General features: G+C 38.5%; 1 protein-coding gene across 3 annotated transcripts in view; it reads right to left on the bottom strand.

Moving 5' to 3' along the window:
- Positions 1-1,305: 1,305 nt before the first annotated feature.
- The window catches only part of LOC125417462 (T-cell receptor gamma chain C region 5/10-13), a 30,865-nt gene continuing 15,004 nt past the window's right edge, over positions 1,306-17,166 (bottom strand). The window contains exons 4-8 of one of the 3 annotated variants that reach the window (XM_085699265.2): positions 14,442-14,771; positions 11,694-11,717; positions 8,123-8,170; positions 3,739-3,783; positions 1,306-1,896 (exon numbers count right to left, since the gene is read on the bottom strand). In XM_085699265.2, the coding sequence (XP_085555391.2) occupies positions 1,796-1,896; positions 3,739-3,783; positions 8,123-8,170; positions 11,694-11,717; positions 14,442-14,771 (548 nt within the window). In that variant the 3' untranslated portion in view covers positions 1,306-1,795. Of the gene's footprint in view, positions 1,913-3,738; positions 3,784-8,122; positions 8,171-11,693; positions 11,718-14,441; positions 14,772-17,166 lie in introns of all 3 variants that reach the window. The other 2 variants (XM_085699263.2, XM_085699267.2) reach the window with 2 other exon arrangements.

Below are 17,166 nucleotides of genomic sequence, written 5' to 3'. Positions count from 1 at the left end.
CAGGTTTTCCCAGCTGTGAGGTGGGTGCAGAGCATTCAGCTGTTTCTTAAATTCTTGTCTTTGGGGACTAGACACTGGATAATTAATTGTACATAAAATATTCGAAGTTCTGCAAGAAAGGCTACTACTAAGACCAGGCTTTCTGTGTGTGGTACTATATCAATCTTCCTTTTCTACTGAGTGCACATGGGTGCAAACTTTCGATTCTGAATTTATTTTATCCCATCATGAGCTATTCAATACAGCAGCATGTTTGGTGGACAGGAAGTCTGTGTGGGAGTTGGCCTTGCTTGGACAACCCAGTGACAGGTTGGCCTTTAGCTCTGTAATTGTAAGAACAACATACAACCAGGAGAGCAAAGGTAGACAGACAACTGATGTGGAATTTCCCTCTGTATGCTGTGATTACCATTAATGAATAAAGGAACTGCTTTGGACCTATAGCAGAGTTATAGGGGAACAGAGCTAGTTGGCGAAAGCTAAACTGAATGCTGGGAGAAAGAAGGGTAGAGTCAATGAGAAGCCATGGAGCCACCGCCAGAGACAGCTGCTGGGAACTTTCTGGTAAGCCACTGCCACATGACAATACACAGATTAATAGAAATGGGTTAAATTAAGATGTAAGAGTTAGCCAATAAGAAGTTAGAACTAATGGGCCCAGCCGTGGTTTAAATAATATGGTTTCTGTGTGATTATTTTGAGGCTAAGCAGCCGGGAACCAACAAGCGGCCTCCCTCCTTACAACAGACAGTTCTATTGAGCAGTTCCTAGTCTGGTGAGGAAGGTTCTCCTGAGGAATACCTTGTTTCTGCTCCATAACCAAATGCTTTTGAAGGAAATAGTTGGGCTACTGAAGCTAGGCAGTCTGGGCTCAAACCTTGCTGCAGTTTTTATTAGCTGCTTAGCTATAGGAAAATTTCTACCCATCTCTGCCTCACTTTCTCAGCTTCTCTCTGAAGTTTGGGCCGCTCTCCTGGGAACAGTGTGAGGACTGAGAAGCATGATACTGCGAAACAGGGACGGAGCTGACCACATTGCTCACATCCTACTAGGCCTTCTCCTGTTTCCATGGGAATGGCTTAAGCCAAATGACCCAGGCCTAGTTTTCCCTGGGAGAACAATCATTTGGGCCGCTCCACTTGGCTGCAGCTCCAGAATATTGTCCCAGCCACCATCTTAGGGATGAACTTAGGAATATAGTTTTGGACCTTGTTATGAACAAGCATTGCATGTCATAACTAGATTGTTGTGTAACTTTGCACCTTGAACCTTCAGTCACTGTCACAAATAAAAGCACACACCATATCAAAGGTAGAAATGATTTTTTATTGTATTTAGCAGGCAAAGCACAGAGTTCACGTTCAAATAAGGTTCTTCAGAGCTTATGATGTAGAGGTTTTTAGGGCATTATCTGGTTGAAGGACATGAAGTGGGCTGGCTAAAAGTTGCAGTTTGTCTACATTGGGCCTGTGATGCTTTAGGATGTTGGGTAGGGGTGGGGGGCACTGGGCACTGAGAGAAGATGGGTCAGGATGGCTGGTTGCTCCCATGGGCTACTGTTAGTTGTAGAGTAAAGTCGATCAGTTTCCTCCCTGTTTTGAAAACATCTGTATAGTAAGGATTCTAAATTCCTCATATGTGACCTTGAATGATCACATGTGAGCTCAAAGCAGCAAGCACATCCAGCTAGACCCTCAGAAGACATTGAGGGTTAGAAAAAAGGATGCAAACAACATGACCCTCCTGTTGCATCATCCATCATGAACTTTGGCCATCACGATGCGCTGCTGCCCTTCTACACAGACAGAAGATAAGGAAGACCAAGTGGACCACACTCTTGGAGAACAGGCTGAGGTAGGTGTAGAATGCCAAGGTGTTGGTAACTTGAAGCTGCAGCTGATCTAAGAGAATACTGTAGTTAGTATTCTAGTTAGTTAGTTCCATCTGCTCTTTTTGACAGAATAGCACAGATAGGTGACTTTTTTTTTCTGGTGACTTTAGTTGAGTGATAATCAATACCTAGCACTCTTACCAGAACCAGCAAGAGGACTTATCTTGAAAGTCAGATTGATAACAACCCCTGATAAGTTCATTTATAATCTTACTACAACTGAAAAGAGAAATTGCACTTGGGGTAGATGGATCCTTTTGAAGGTTAAATGGGGAATAAGTATAGAATTCTTCACTTTCAGTGTTTCTAAATAAAGCAAATAATATCCATCACGTACAAAGAAAATTATAAACAATATTCTGACCTCTTTGCCCATGAAACTTTTAATCTTTTCAATAAGTTGATAGCTATTGGTGAAGGAATTACTTTCATTTCCATTTGCAGAGGGCACAGAAAGGTAGTTTGCCTAATAGGTACCGAGTAAGCACAGCTGAAGTCTTAGTCCACAGAAGTGACTTTAAAGAACTCTTTTACATCTCCAAGTGTAACTATCACCCCAGACAGAAAATGGAAGCATGAACACAGAGCAGAGCTTCTGCAGCATTGTGGATGCAGCCTGCAGTGCTATCAGGAGGCGCTGCTCATGGGAAAGCAATGGCAGCACAGCCGGGTACATGGGAGGTTCTAGACGAGGGCACTTCAGAAAAGCCTGAAGGAACTTGTCAATCCAGACTTCCCAAGACTCTCATCGGTCTCTCTCAAGGTTCTCATTAGTTTATAATGGGTAATTGGAACCAAAATATTTTTGCAGTTTTAGAAGAAATATGTACTGTCATCAATTAAAACAATGATGGAATTGGAAAACCACAGTAACCACTTAGTGAGTCGAAGCCATGTTTTGTTTTTTTTTTTTCTGCATAAGAGATCTCAAATAATGAATATTGCAAACTCTGTCCTTGTTCAGGTCCATTCCTCATGTGGTATCTCAGATTCTTAGCTCATGGCTTTGAGAATATGGACAAACAGTCAGCCCTATAACAGATATATGAGTCTCCTTTTGGTGCATATGTAGGGATAAAGGACCCAGAAACTAGTACTCACTATGCTTACTAAATATGATAACTATGCTGGACATGTGGCATCTAGACACTCATTGAAATAACTGTGAATTTGAGGTATTATTCTCCATTGTCACATAAAGAAAATTTTGCTTACACAGTGGAAGTCATTCATGCATATTTGTGTACATTGATTGTTAAAATGTCTGGACCACTAGTCTGATATGTGTCAGTCTGAAGTCTATGTTCTTCCCAATTCATATGATATTGCACCATAGGCAATTCCTTACACTAAATTAGAGGGAAAATACACAACTGAATAAGTAATCAAATTGCTATTTGATGATCTGAGTTGGAACCCACCCCCAGATATGGATTGTGACATGTCCAGAGGACTTAATATTTGCTTACACATCTGAAAAATGGAGGAAACTATTACAGTGTATGAGAAGAGTAAATAAAGAAGTATGCAAGATATAGACACAAAACCCAAATTAAGGGCCTTTGTCTAAAATCAAGGGCCTTTGTCTAAAATGTCTGTAAGTGTAGGAAATGTGATGAGTATCAGAAAAAAAACCTACTAAAAGATTCTGTAGCCTCTAATCAAAGTCATACTGTATGAAGACCAATTGTTGACTAGGAAGTAATGGGTCAAATTACACTATCACTCAGTTTATCATGCAATTCCTGTCATTATGACTTTTCTTTAAATCAGAGAAGTTCAAAGTTACAAAGATTAAGATCACGTTCTCTATAATAAAATAAAAGTAAACAGACAATAAGACATACCCTTTCTTCTTTCCAAGCAAGCTTCCAGATCAGTAGAATTATTAACTAGAAGAAATGTGAACAAGTTCTAGTGAGTAATCATGGCTATTATTTGACATGCTGTGTGTGTGTGTGTGTGTTAGGATTCCACTCTGTATGCTGTGAATATGTTTTATTACCATTGGTTACTAAAGAACCTGCTTTGACCCGTGGCAGGGCAAAATATACTGAGGTGGAAATTCCAAGCAGAGACAGAGGAGAAAAGGAGGTGGAATCAGGGAAATGCCATGTAGCTGTCAAAGGAGAAAGATGCCAGAACCTTACTGGTAGGCCACAACCTCGTGGTGATACATAGATTAATAGAAATGGTTAAGATATAACCATACTGATGAATATTTTGCATATCACCATAGAACCTTCATCTGGCGATGGATGGAGATAGAGACAGAGACCCACATTGGAACACTGGACTTAACTCCCTAGGTCCAAACGAGAAGCAGAAGGAAAGAGAACGTGAGCAAAGAAGGCAAGACCAGAGGGAACCTTCACGCGTTGATGGATGGAGATTGAGACAGAGACCCACATTGGAGCACTGGACTGAGCCCCCAAGGTCCAAATGAGGAGCAGAAGGAGGGAGAACATGAACAAGGAAGTTAGGACTGCGAGGGGTGTGTTCACCCACTGATACAAGGGGACTGATCTAATGAGAGCTCACCAAGGCCAGCTGGACTGGGACTGAACGAGCACGTGATCAAACCGGATTCTCTGAATGTGGCTGGCATGGGGGCTGACTGAGAAGCCATTGACAATGACACTGGGTCTTGTTTCGTCTGCATGTACTGGCTGTTTGGGATCCTAGTCAGTTTGGATGCTCACCTTTCTAGACCTGGAGGGAGCGGGGAGAAACTTGAATTTCCCACAGGGCAGGAAACACTGACTGCTCTTAGGGCTGGAGAGGGAGGAGGAGAGGGAGTTGTGGGGGAGTGGGAGGGTATTGGGAGGAGGGGCGGAAGTGGAAACTTTTATAAATTAATAAAAAATAAAAATAAATAAATACAACTGTAAGTGGAGAAAATAAAAAAAAGATATAAGGGCTACACCTAAGCTGTTGGCCAAACTGCTTGAATTAATATAGTTTCTGTGTGATTATTTGGGTCTGGGTGACCGGGAAATGGAGAAACAGTCCCAGTTTACAAAATGGCTCCCACCATCTGGGGCATGGACGCACATAAGACCTGAAAAAAAGCTTTTTTTAAAAAAAGGGCTTCTAGGCCCACAAAAAATGGGAGCCAAGCACAGTTTGTTGGTAGCCACGGTTTTTTTTTTTTTGTTGTTGTTTTTTTTTTTTTCTGATAGGCTGTGTTGGCAGAGATCAGAGGCACAGTTCCTTTAAGAGAAGGCTTCCTGACACAGAATTAGCAGCAAAAACTACATTGCTTCTTTAAGAGATGTGCTGGCAGCGAGAACTGGTCTGGCTCTTTGTAAGGTCCCACTCTTACATGGAGTTTGTAAGCAGCGTACTACTAATTGCTTAGTGGCAAATAGACCCACATTCCTTGACCTGGGGCAGTGAGCATGAATAGCAGAGGTGGTGTACATACCTCCACCATGTTGGATTGAGTGGAGCCAACAGGAAGGGTCATGGAGTTGGTCCTAGTCATGCCTACTTAGCATTATAAAAACAAACAAACAAGCAAAAAACCAAAAAAAAAAGTGCTTCTAGTCAGAAAATGGTTACAGATATACAATAAAGACAAATTCAGACAAAATTAACCTCTAAATGGCCATAGAGTAGTTTTTAAAATGTATGTAGGCTTGGGAGAGAGAGGAAAAAGAGTATAGATAAGAATACAGACAGTCATAGATTAAAGGAGTAACGGTAATAAAATAAATATTAAAAAGTAGTAAAGTTTAAAAAGTTACATAAAGATGGAAAATACACCAAAAGTCTCAATTATATATATTATTATATTTTCTTTGAATTTCAAGGAGACATTTTATTGTATGGGCTGCTAAGCTAAACCAACATATATGTTTTAAAGATATCTTGACTTCAAAATTTTAAGTCTAAGAATATGTTATTTTGGAAAGAGATTCTGCTTTTGTTTCCACAGAGTTGGGAACCTGTGGATTCCTTCCAGAATAATGTGGTTTGATAGAACAAGACCCTCTGAAAGGTTTCATGAACCCTAAAAATACTTTACCTAGCAAACAGCAGGAAGCAGTTTGGAGAAAACAATGCCCTAAATAATTCCTAAAATGATTGTTTATAATTTTTTTTCATTTAAAGTGGGATATGATATAGAAATAAGTAATTTGCACTAGTATGAATTTTGATCTATTGATACAAATTTATGGTCAATTTTGTTATAGGTATATTTCTACTTTTGTTTAAGGTATTATGCTTATACAGTTCATTTAAAAATGTAGAGTATAATTAAAAATTATGAATTAATAGATAGTCATCTATAATAGCCAAACTAGTCATGTTAGTTAGATTTTCTAGGAGTACAGAGGTGTATTTCAGATAGTAATTTTCAACATTTAAAACACCTACAGAATATGGCATTTAAAATATTTTAAGAACTTAAGCTTTTTTTGACAATGAGACATGTCTGCTTCTGGCAGCACCAATTACTTCAGAGAGATTGGTTGGCATTGAAGAAACCTGTTATGGAATTTGCCTTCAATGTGACAAGGAAATCTAGCCATTTGGGCAAGAAATTGTTCTTGCCTTGACTGCTTGATGGTATGCTATATGAGGTGGACATGCAGGACCCACAGAAAAATGACTGCTAAACTTACCAAAAGAAAGAGACAGTCCTTCAGGGTTCCTGCTTCATGAAAGAGTCTGCCAGACATTATGTAGGACACAGAGGAAAATGACTGACAAACTGCCAATGTAGGTAAAACAGCCTTTCAAGTTTTCTGCTTCATGGAAATGTCTGCCAGTTACTCTGTAGCCTGAGCCCAACATTACAGAAGATCTTTGGATGTGTGTCCAGGCAATGAGATGTCTCTGTCGATTCTAGAGTTTTGGAAGTTGCTTACAATGCACTTCCCCTCTGTATTCTGTGAATATATTTTATTACCATTGGTTAATGAAGAAGCTGCTTTGATCTATGGTAGGACAGAATATAGCAAGGCAGAAAATCCAATCTGAGATAGAAAAAGAAGATGGAGTTAGGCAGATGTCAAGTAGCTGCCAAAGACACCAGACCTTTACCAGTAGGCCGCAGCCTCATGGTGATACATAGATTAATAGAAATGGGATGATTTAAGATACAGCAAACTAGGAATACTCTTGAGTCATTGGCCAAACAGTGTTGTAATTAATATAGTTTCTGAGTGGTTATTTGGGTCTAAGTGGCCGAGAAACAGAAAAGCAGTCTCAATTTACAAAATGTGTGTGTGTGAGACAGAAAAAGAGGGAGGACGATGGGGGAAGAGAAATTGATCTCATCAGACAGAAGTGATAATGAAAGCTCATACTTGCAGACTGATAATTGCTATACCAGGCAATGTATGAAATGATTCACATTCATTGTATTTAATTCCACTGTAGGACTTAAATGAGTTAAATTCTGAATGACTCCATGTGTAAGAATGAATTAGGCTTTAAAAATATAGTCAAAAATCTTACATGATTTTTTTAAAACATTTCTTTGTTTGGGAAATAAATTCATTGCTAAAAATGCCTGTCTTGAAAATGTAACAATCTGAGTTTGATCCTCATAACACATATAAAAATGTTAGACTTGGGTACATTCTGGTAATCACTATACTGTATAGGCAAAGAAAGAAGAGCTGCCTTAGGCTAACTGGCCAGACAGTCTAGCTTAATTGGTGAGTTCCAGGCCAATACAAGACCCATCTTAAACAAAGTGTATATATACACATATGCACACATCAACTTGCATACTCTCTCTAACAGACAGACAGACAGACAAGCACACACATGAACAAATTTTAATGAAGCCTCTCTCGTTTATCTCAGGATAGTCTTGAACTTTTGAGTCTTCTGCCTCTATCTCTGAAGTGCTAGGATTACAGGCATGCCACATAATACTTACTTTGAGCATCTTAATTCTTGGCTGTTCTTAGCAAATGACTTTTTTTTTTTAACTAATAGCACCGAACATTCCATTGCAAGTCTTTCTAATAGTGGAAACATAAGGGAAAACTACTATTTTGTGAATAAATTTCAGAGAAATCATTTTTATCTGTAGTGATATGGAAAAAAAGATTGATTTAAAATGCCATTCAGTTTTTTCTTCTACATTTAGCAGTTGTTTTGTATTTGTTTGCTTTTTAACATTAATCCAAAGATGGTCGGAAGGTGAGATGATAGAGAGAAGAAAAACAGTTTCTCGTGAGGCAAAGGCAAGAGTAAACTAAAACTTACCATTTTCATGTCTCAGAACACTTTCTCTGGGATTAATAGTTGTGAAAGCTGAAAGAAATTAAAGTACTAGTTAGTTATTCATGTTTATTATTTAAAAGTGTGTGTGTGTTTGTGTATTAATACAAATGCAGTTTATATTAATTGACACAGAGACTGGAGAAGCCATATTTAAAAAATATGAGGCTTGCAATTCTCAGAATAATTGATGTTACTCTGAAATTCCATAGAAAACAGTTGTCACCTGTTTTTGCACACAAAGATTTCAAAGTTTGTGAAGTCTACATTACTTATTTTTTTTTTACCACACTTGCGATACTATATTCCAGATTGCCTGCTTTTCTTCTGTATTTCTACATCCAACCACAAAATTTGCCACAGAGCTGTACCAAAGGTTTGGCCACTGGAAGAAAGTACAAATTTGCCTGATTTTCACACTTCTGCACATTAGACTGCTATGTCGTGTTCTACCCACAGTGAATGTGTCTAACCTGAGAGTCAACAACAGAATCCTACACCCTTGGGATAGTCTGATGTAGACCATTTTCTATCTGCACAGAGGAAAACGGTCACAGCTTTCTAATCACTCATTGTCCCAAATTTTCCACTTTTGTGGTTGGTTGCTTGTAGACAAGCACATCTGTATTAATAAGAGCTGCTGTCTGTCCTGTGATCACTGCTATACCAGGAACTGGCTGAATGCATCCTAAGCATCATCTGTAGGTCCATATTTCTATATGGTATGACAGTCAGGCTCTGAAGCCATAGGCCCCATCTGAGGTGGTCACATAGCCCTGCAGACAGGCTGCCACTGCCCTTATAAAGGGTCAGGATGTTGTTGCTCCTTTCTTTGTAATTTGGAGGATGCCTGATAGAGATGCTAATTCAAACCCACCTGAAAGCTAACATACAGGTAGTTGTGGACCTGACTGGAAGCTATTCACTTAGTTACCTAGGAAACAGAATGCTAATGTATTTTCCCCCCTTGGTGACGTTTTTTGGTATAAAGACTGTTTGGAGAATAAAGCAGGAGGAATTCTTCAGCATGTGAACTCAGGACTTCATGAGGGATCCCTCCTGATAAAACCATGTGAGTTGTGTCTTTATTTCCGCACCTCCACTTCAGTCCAGAGAGATAATTTGTGTTGGGATTTGGTTGAGAGAAATAATTTAAGGTACTGGATAGCACCGGACCCCGACAATCATCATACTTTATTCTTTGGTAACACTAAAGTGAGTTGGATTCTAGATAGCCTAACTATAAATTAAAATTTAAAGTGCTTATGTATAGTGTGGATTTAATAGATAGGATATATGGGAGCTATTTTATAAATATCGTCAAACTTGTGAAGCTCTTATAGTTTTCAATCAAAATAACAACTATCTAGAATACCTGTTTGAGAAAATATTATATTTATGTATCAATAAAGAAAAATAAGAATGAACACAAACTCACAAATTCTAGTAAATGATCAAGCAAGAGATTAAACCCAAGAAACCATGGGACAAGAAAAACAGCTAAGTTAAAATGGGAAAATTAACTATGTACTCAAAATGTTTAAAAAGTGTACTCATTGAAATTATAGAACATTATCAACCCAAGGAAAGATACAGACTTCCAAGTACAAGAGGTACCTAGAACCCCAAATACATGCATTCAGAGAAGAACCTCTGCACAGCACACTAAAGCTAAGATATGAGCACTACAATAGAAGGAATCCATAGAGGGCTGAGGTCACGGAGGCAGATATATCAGGATTTCAGAACTCACAGCAGGTACCTTCCAAAACAAGGAAAAAGTCCAGTGATAAATTTCAGAACTTAAAAAAACTGCTAATGTAGATTGACAGCTTCCTTAATTAATGTCATCATGGAACCTTCATCCAGCAACTGATGGAAGCAGATGCAGAAATCTAGAGGAGCACTGGGCTGAGCTTCTGGGGTTCAGTTCAGTAGAGGAAGGAATGGTGATATAAGCAGAGGGATGGAGACCGTGGTGCTGATACCCACAGAAACGGCTGACATGAGCTAGTGAGAGCTCACTGACTCTGGACTGATAGCAGGGAACCTGCATGGAGCTAAGCTAAGCACACTGAATGTGGGGGACAGTTGTGAGGCTTGGGCGGTCTGTGGGGCCACTGGCAGTGGGACCAGGATTATCTCTAGTGCTTGATCTGGCATCTTCGAGCACATTCTCTTTGGAGGGATACCTTGCTCAATCTAGATATGGGGAGTGGGGAAGGGCCTTGGTCTTGCCTTGAAGTGATATTCAGACTTTTTGACTTCTTATGGAGGACCTTACTGCTTCTGGGGAGTCGATGGAAGAAGGTGAAGGGAATGGTGGGGAGGGAGGAGGGAGGGAATAAGAACTGATCAGGGATGGCTGTGTGGAATAAGAAAAGACTGTATTAAAAAATAAATAAAATAAAAATAGCAAGAGAAAAAACTGCTGACAATATGTGCAACTGTATTGAGGAAATGGCATCTGAAAAATCAGTGGAGAAGCAAAGACCTTTTAAAAAGTGCATAAAATCAAGCACTTTGTGGCCACCAAGTCAGCACTGTAGGAGGTGCTTTAAATCAAACCACACACACGAAAGAGGAAGTAGGACAATATCAACCATAGAGAACAGTGAAGAAGAAATATCACAAGGAAAATATATGAACAAAGAAAAGCCAGCTACCGACAGCTCAGCAACACAGAAAGTTCCTAATAAAAACAGAACAGCAACACAGAAAGTTCCTAATAAAAACAGAAGAGGAAGAAAAGGAGCAATTACTTCTAACATGCATGAAAGTGGTGTCATAAAACCTATTGTTTTGTACACTAACAATAAAGGGGGGTTCTGAATTGTGTGTAATTGCAGGTCATGGACTACAGCTACAACGCCTTTTGATACGAGGCACTTCATCTTTTTCTAGATGAGTAACCCTTTGCCCGCAAGACCCCAATTTATTATCCTCCAAAATGAACTATCCTATAAAGAATACATTGTTTTCTATTTATTTCTGTGCATGTTTCTGTAGCCACATTCTGGGGAGAGACAAGCCTGTGTAGTTTTTTTTAAGTGTCTGATTCTCTGAATTGAAATTGAGGTATTGGTTTTATTTATCAATGTTTATAAGCAATGCTAGAATAACTTGATATCACTGTTTTCCCAGTCATTAAATGATGGGCGAATGGATGTGTAGTGGGGTGGTTGGATGGATGGATAGATGGGTGGATGGGTGGGTAGATGGTGGGGTGGTTGGGTGGTTGATTAGATGGATGGAAGAATGGATGGATGGATGGATGGATGGATGGATGGATGGATGGATGGATGGATAGTGGTGTGATTGGATAGATGGATGGGTGGATGGACTAGGGTCTTCTTTGTAGTTGTTCAGAGCATCTCACTGAACTCTCATTTGTTAATTTGCTATGTTAATATGATGACAAGTAAATGACTGATTTCTTTAAATGTTACTCAGTCTATTCGGCAAAATTCAGTTCTGTTTTTTTTTTTCTACTGAAAGCAAGGTGGATTAAAATGTTCAGATGATTAAGAGGAAGAAAATATAATCCAAAACTTACCATATTCAGTTTTCAAATAAGCTTCTGTGGGATTAATGATGTTGACAACCAAAAGGAAAAAAACAAACATCAGTCAACTATCTATGGCTATTACTTCACAATATATATATATATATATATATATATATATATATATATATATATATATATATATATATATTTATATACATATATATGTGTGTGTGAATATATTCATATACCTATTTGTACACATTTGCATATTAAATATAATGTCAACAGAAAGACAGTCATTAAAATATGACCCTTGCAATCCCAAAAACATTAGTTGCACTACATGTAATTCTGTAGGGGACATTCATATAAGATGCTTTTACATGTGAACATGTTGAAGTTCACAAAGATTGTACCATTATCATAATCTCAATGTAATGCCTAAAACTTCCCTCCCAGACACACTATTCTTGTGTACTCATAGGTCTTAGAAAAACTTCTGCTTCAAAAGCGAGGACGTATAAATTCATGCTTAATAGAAAAATAAGCAAAATAATGGTTGACATGTGGGCTTGCATAAACTTGACTAGATGTGTCACATTGTGAAAAAAAATTAAGCCTGGTCTATCCAGTGAATTCCAGACCAGCCATGTCTACAGAGCAGGACTCTGTCAAAAAAAAAAAATTAAAAAAAGAGATAAAGAAAAACCTGCTAAGATTTCAATTCTTTTTACTCTAATATCTGAAGGTCCCAGTGCAGTTATTTCTGGGGATAAACAGATAATCCAAGTTATATTTCTAGTTTCCTATGTGAAACTTGAGATGAGGCAGGGGCACCTATGAGTTTTTTAAAAACAAAAATAAAGTGCTTGATTATTTTAAATAGTATTAGAGAAGCACACACCTGTTCTCTGAGCTTATTCTGCCAAATGTGTTCTCGTAGGTGTGGATTTCTTTTTACTGTGGAATGTTACTGAAGAACAAGTTCTGCGTGCATTAAAATGGATTTGGGTGTGTTTGGTAAAAATGTAAATACAGTCATGTTCACTTTCGGTCTTCAAGATCTGCTTTACTGGCTATTTTTTATCCTTTTAGTAATTTTATTATCTAAAAGATAAGTAAAATTTCTACCAGTATGAACCTATTGAGGTATGAAAGAATAAATAGGGTTACTAAGAATACAATCTATGAGTTTCTAAACTCCCTCAGATAAGGTAATTGCAGTCTTAGCGCTCAGCTTCACGTCCTTTGACAATCATGTCATTAAGTTTTTTTTTTAATCAAGACAAACTGCACAAAGCAAAACGTCTTCCCAGAGACAGCATTAGAAGTTCTTTGTTGAGAGTTGTTACCAGAAATGCCTTGATTTCTTTCCTGCATGAGGCACACATGGCAAACACTTTTTTCAGAGTCCATTGTAAGTAAATTATAATAACTGGAACCTCTCCTCTGCATGCATTCACCACCAATGGTTTTACCCTTCTTTATTTTCCCTTGACCACTAGAAAAGTCACAACATAAGTAAACTAATAGAATGTCCATGTATATTTGTCTTGCCTTTATCTCTTTAAGCTGGAAACCGAACATGGGGGCTCTCTCGTAATGATTTGCTACGCTGTGGCAAACAACAACTTCCTTCATTTCCATTAATTTGTTTTCTCTTCATAAAAACCCTAGGTAAAGGTGGGCATCTTTACAGACTTCACTGGCCACTGCTGAAACAAAGTCTTCCAGAGGACAAAGACTTAACGAGAACGTGTAATGAATGAATGGCAAAGATGTCCCCATGTTTTGTCCTTCGTGTATTTCTCTACTAGATCAAAAGGGTTTGTCAGCCACATGGGAAAAATAAAGGATTCTGTTTCTCTGTTACTCTGGGTCTTTAGGCATGTTTTCAAGACTCAGGATAAGAACACAGCCATATGAAGAGCTAGCTACTGGCCCACGACCTGTCTTTGCCCTCTCAGCCTTCTGCCTAGCTGTGTCTAGGACACGGCTCCTGAATAATGCATGGTTCTAAATGATGCGGAACAGAGTTCGAGCTCTTCGCTGAAGTCACACGGTCACTAACTCATCCTATTCATCCACATCTCACTCAGAGCTGGCCTGCAGGCGACCCAGCAGATGTTTACCCAGGTGGCTGAAGTTACAAACGGCAAGAGAACAACTCACCATGGAAAACAGAAACGTGTTGTATATGTGAGCCTCATCCACACTTATATTAGGAATGCTATGAACAGCGACAAGTACAGCAAAAATCAGAACCCTCAAGGCTGTCAGAAATCTTCAAGGGCCTAATAGTTCTCCTTTTTATTGAATATAATTTTTTTATGTGAGCACTACCTTGTCAGTTAAAAACTAAATGAACTTAAAGACAAAATTTAGTGCATTTATATTGAATTTGGAAGTTTTGTTTATTTTTCATGATGGAACATTTCTGAAAGGTGTGTATTGTTCTTGTGTCTGAATCAAGTACAGACAGCAAAAGTGGAAATGGCACTGAATGGCTAGATGTCTTCAGGTATGTTGTTCCATTTAATTCATGCAGCAATTCTAAAAAATATTTTATTTAATATTTTATATATTTTATGTAGTATAACTGAGGCTGGGTAAATTAAAAACAAATATTTTGCTATTTTTTCCTATAACATTCTCTGAGACATGCCTGGTTCTATTTATAATATATGTAGTAAGATTTAAGAAAGATTCATTTTTTATCAATACATATTAAAACAATATGATCATTCCCTTTTACACGTGTTTTCTGGAAATACATGTACATTAATGTACACATACCTTTATCTATGGGAGGAAAGAGAATCTCTTGATCAACTCCTCTCTGATTGTTTTCATGTTTGACTATGCATCCATACTCCTTATCCATTGAATCTTCAGCCACAGTCAGCCAACTTAACTTCATGTATGTATCTTTAGTCTTCATGGTATTTCCCTCTTGAGATTCCAGAACCTTATCGCCACCCTTTTCTCGCCAATATACACTTATAACATCAGGGAAGAATTTCTCGAGGAGACAAAGGTATGTCCCAGCCTTATGGAGATTCATTTCAGCAACAGAAGGGAGAAAAATGGTAGGCTTGGGGAAAATGTCTGAATCGAAGCGTTTGCCTGTAGGAAAATATAAAAAAGAATTACTAGGGAGATTCAGCTGTTACATGGATTGGCAAAATCTGGAGCACTGTGCTAGGAAGACAAATTATGACTGAGTTAGCACCCACTGTAGACTTTCACACTTCATAGGTTGTAGAGATTTACTATCGTCCTCATTTTAGAGATACATGATTAGTAGAGGGTTTTGCATGACTTCTAGAAGTCAGTTGGTGACTGGAGGAGCCTAATTGAAATATATCTTTTGTTGTTCCACAAGCCAGCACGGGTTCTTTGCTACATCTCCTGTGTTTTTTCAGGTTAGATCACATTTTCAAGATGGATGAAGGAGTATTGAGAATGATATCTCTGAGATATGATATCTCTGAGGACTGGGATCTACACTCCCTAATGGCCAATCTTCCCCCCACTTGTCTCTTAGACTGTCTGGCTAAATCACTCTCCCAGGCATTAGCAATTCAATTAGCCCACCCTCCACTTAGATGATTCTCAAATGTGCTTCTTTTGTGTGATCTCACATATGAGATGTTGTGAGGCAAATTGCCTGTTTTAGTGGCCTTTTCCTCCATAGTACAACAGCATGCACTGAATTGATCCCTTGCCTGTACCTGTGGATCTCTGCCCAATTCTGCAGCTTTTACTCTTTCTGTCATCCCACAGCATCTCATTTCCACATCTAAACCTCTCTAGGCTTGAGAACTGGACTGTTTTTAAACTGTTTCTTCCAAATAATCGACAGTGTCTAGAACTGGGGCGGGGACAGACCAATCAACTTCTTTAAACAATCTTACAGAGTTATACACTTGCATGTTTTGTTTGGCTTTAGAAAAAACTTTAACTTTTTGTTTCATTTAATGTTGAAGTATTACTTAGATAAAATAGAAATGTGTTTCTCAAATGTGTCTGAATATAAATTTATCTGATTTAAGAGACACTTGATCCATCTCTGGCATCCAATTTTAAACTTTGACAATACTATCTAATTGTCCAAATAAGCTTTCACTAATAGTCACGTATGTTTGATTGTTACATGTAAGTATTACATAGTTTGTGTATGAGCATTTTATAGTTCACACATACATAAAGCTAAATCCTATTATGTTATTTGTAAAATGTTCATGTTCTTCTTTAATAAAATTGTTTGTATCAAAAATTCTTGTAAAATTTCTACAGCCATCTCTCCATCATGTTCGATTCTCCTTGGTACTCCTACTATTTTCTGGTTTGGTCGTCTTTTTCCTTCCCTCTTACCCTAGAAAGAGTAAAATAACTGGCAAGTGTTGTTCTTGTGCCAACGATTTTCTGCTAAGAACTCCACAGTGACTCAACACAGACAAAACAACTTTAGAGTTCTTGATTCTCGGGCTTCAGTGGGCAACATATGTGTATGACAGATTGTGTCTCTGAGCAAATCAAATGGCCTTGGGGGCGTCAGCTCTTTATCCTAAAACAGCTGTACTAGTGTGAATCAGTTCAACTGGAGGAATTTGTGTGCTATGATTGCTCCAGCACGACATGTTGATTGCACTGGACCAAGCCTTGTACTTGCTCTTGAGAGTTATGCATTTAGGGATCTCTGATCCATGGCGAATATGAGTAAAATGAAGTCCTCTGTCCTCTTTGCATTCTGGTCTGCTCTGAGTTTGATGAAATTCCCAAGGTTATGATCTTAGCAAAAGTACCTTTCGCATACCAGTTTCAGGGGCATCATCTGGCTTCATGTGAAAGGCAACCAAGAGAGCCCTGCCTGGCTGCAAACGAGTATGTGTCGTGCATGAAAACATTTCACTTCTGCTATCCAGAAGAGCTGTTCTGCTCCACGTCAACAGCATGGCACATGAAAGTCCTATCTTTTCCTAGAAAGAACAGTTGCAAATGGATTTCAGCCTGCTCATTCCAAAGTGCAGCCTGAAACACCTGACTTAGTCTCAACGCCGGTAGACTAGAGGGACAGCAGATGGCCAGGCTGTGCGGCCATCGCAGGTCCACCATATCATATCCTATCTTCTGAGAGCTCCCAAAATGCATGGCTCTAACTGTCAAAGGTTCCCAGTACTGATGAGGTGACAGTGTCATGTTCATTCAACAAGTCTCTCAGTGAATGGACAACAGTGCCTGCTCTGTGTTTTGCTTTCCTTCGGAAGGTCTTGTGCACTGAAATCCTTTCTGAAATTTATCATGGATTTCAAAATATGATTTGTTTCTTTTAATCAAATAATAAAAACTGTGTTTTTCACTATGTTTTCTTTTATCCTTAAGCATAAAATTTTAATGTTCCTTGCTAGGTAACCACAACTGTTTCTCCTTTTTGTTTCCCATTTTGATCTCCTGATGTTTTTTAGCCGAGTGACTCCTTGTGGATTGTTTAAGTTCTTCTTAAACGAGTTTTGGAAAC

The sequence above is a fragment of the Myodes glareolus genome, chromosome 14, assembly GCF_982192425.1.
Source record: "Myodes glareolus chromosome 14, mMyoGla1.1, whole genome shotgun sequence".
NCBI classification, from domain to species: Eukaryota; Metazoa; Chordata; class Mammalia; order Rodentia; family Cricetidae; genus Myodes; species Myodes glareolus.
Note: the sequence above shows the minus strand (reverse complement) of the source record. Positions and strands in the feature narration are given on the sequence as shown.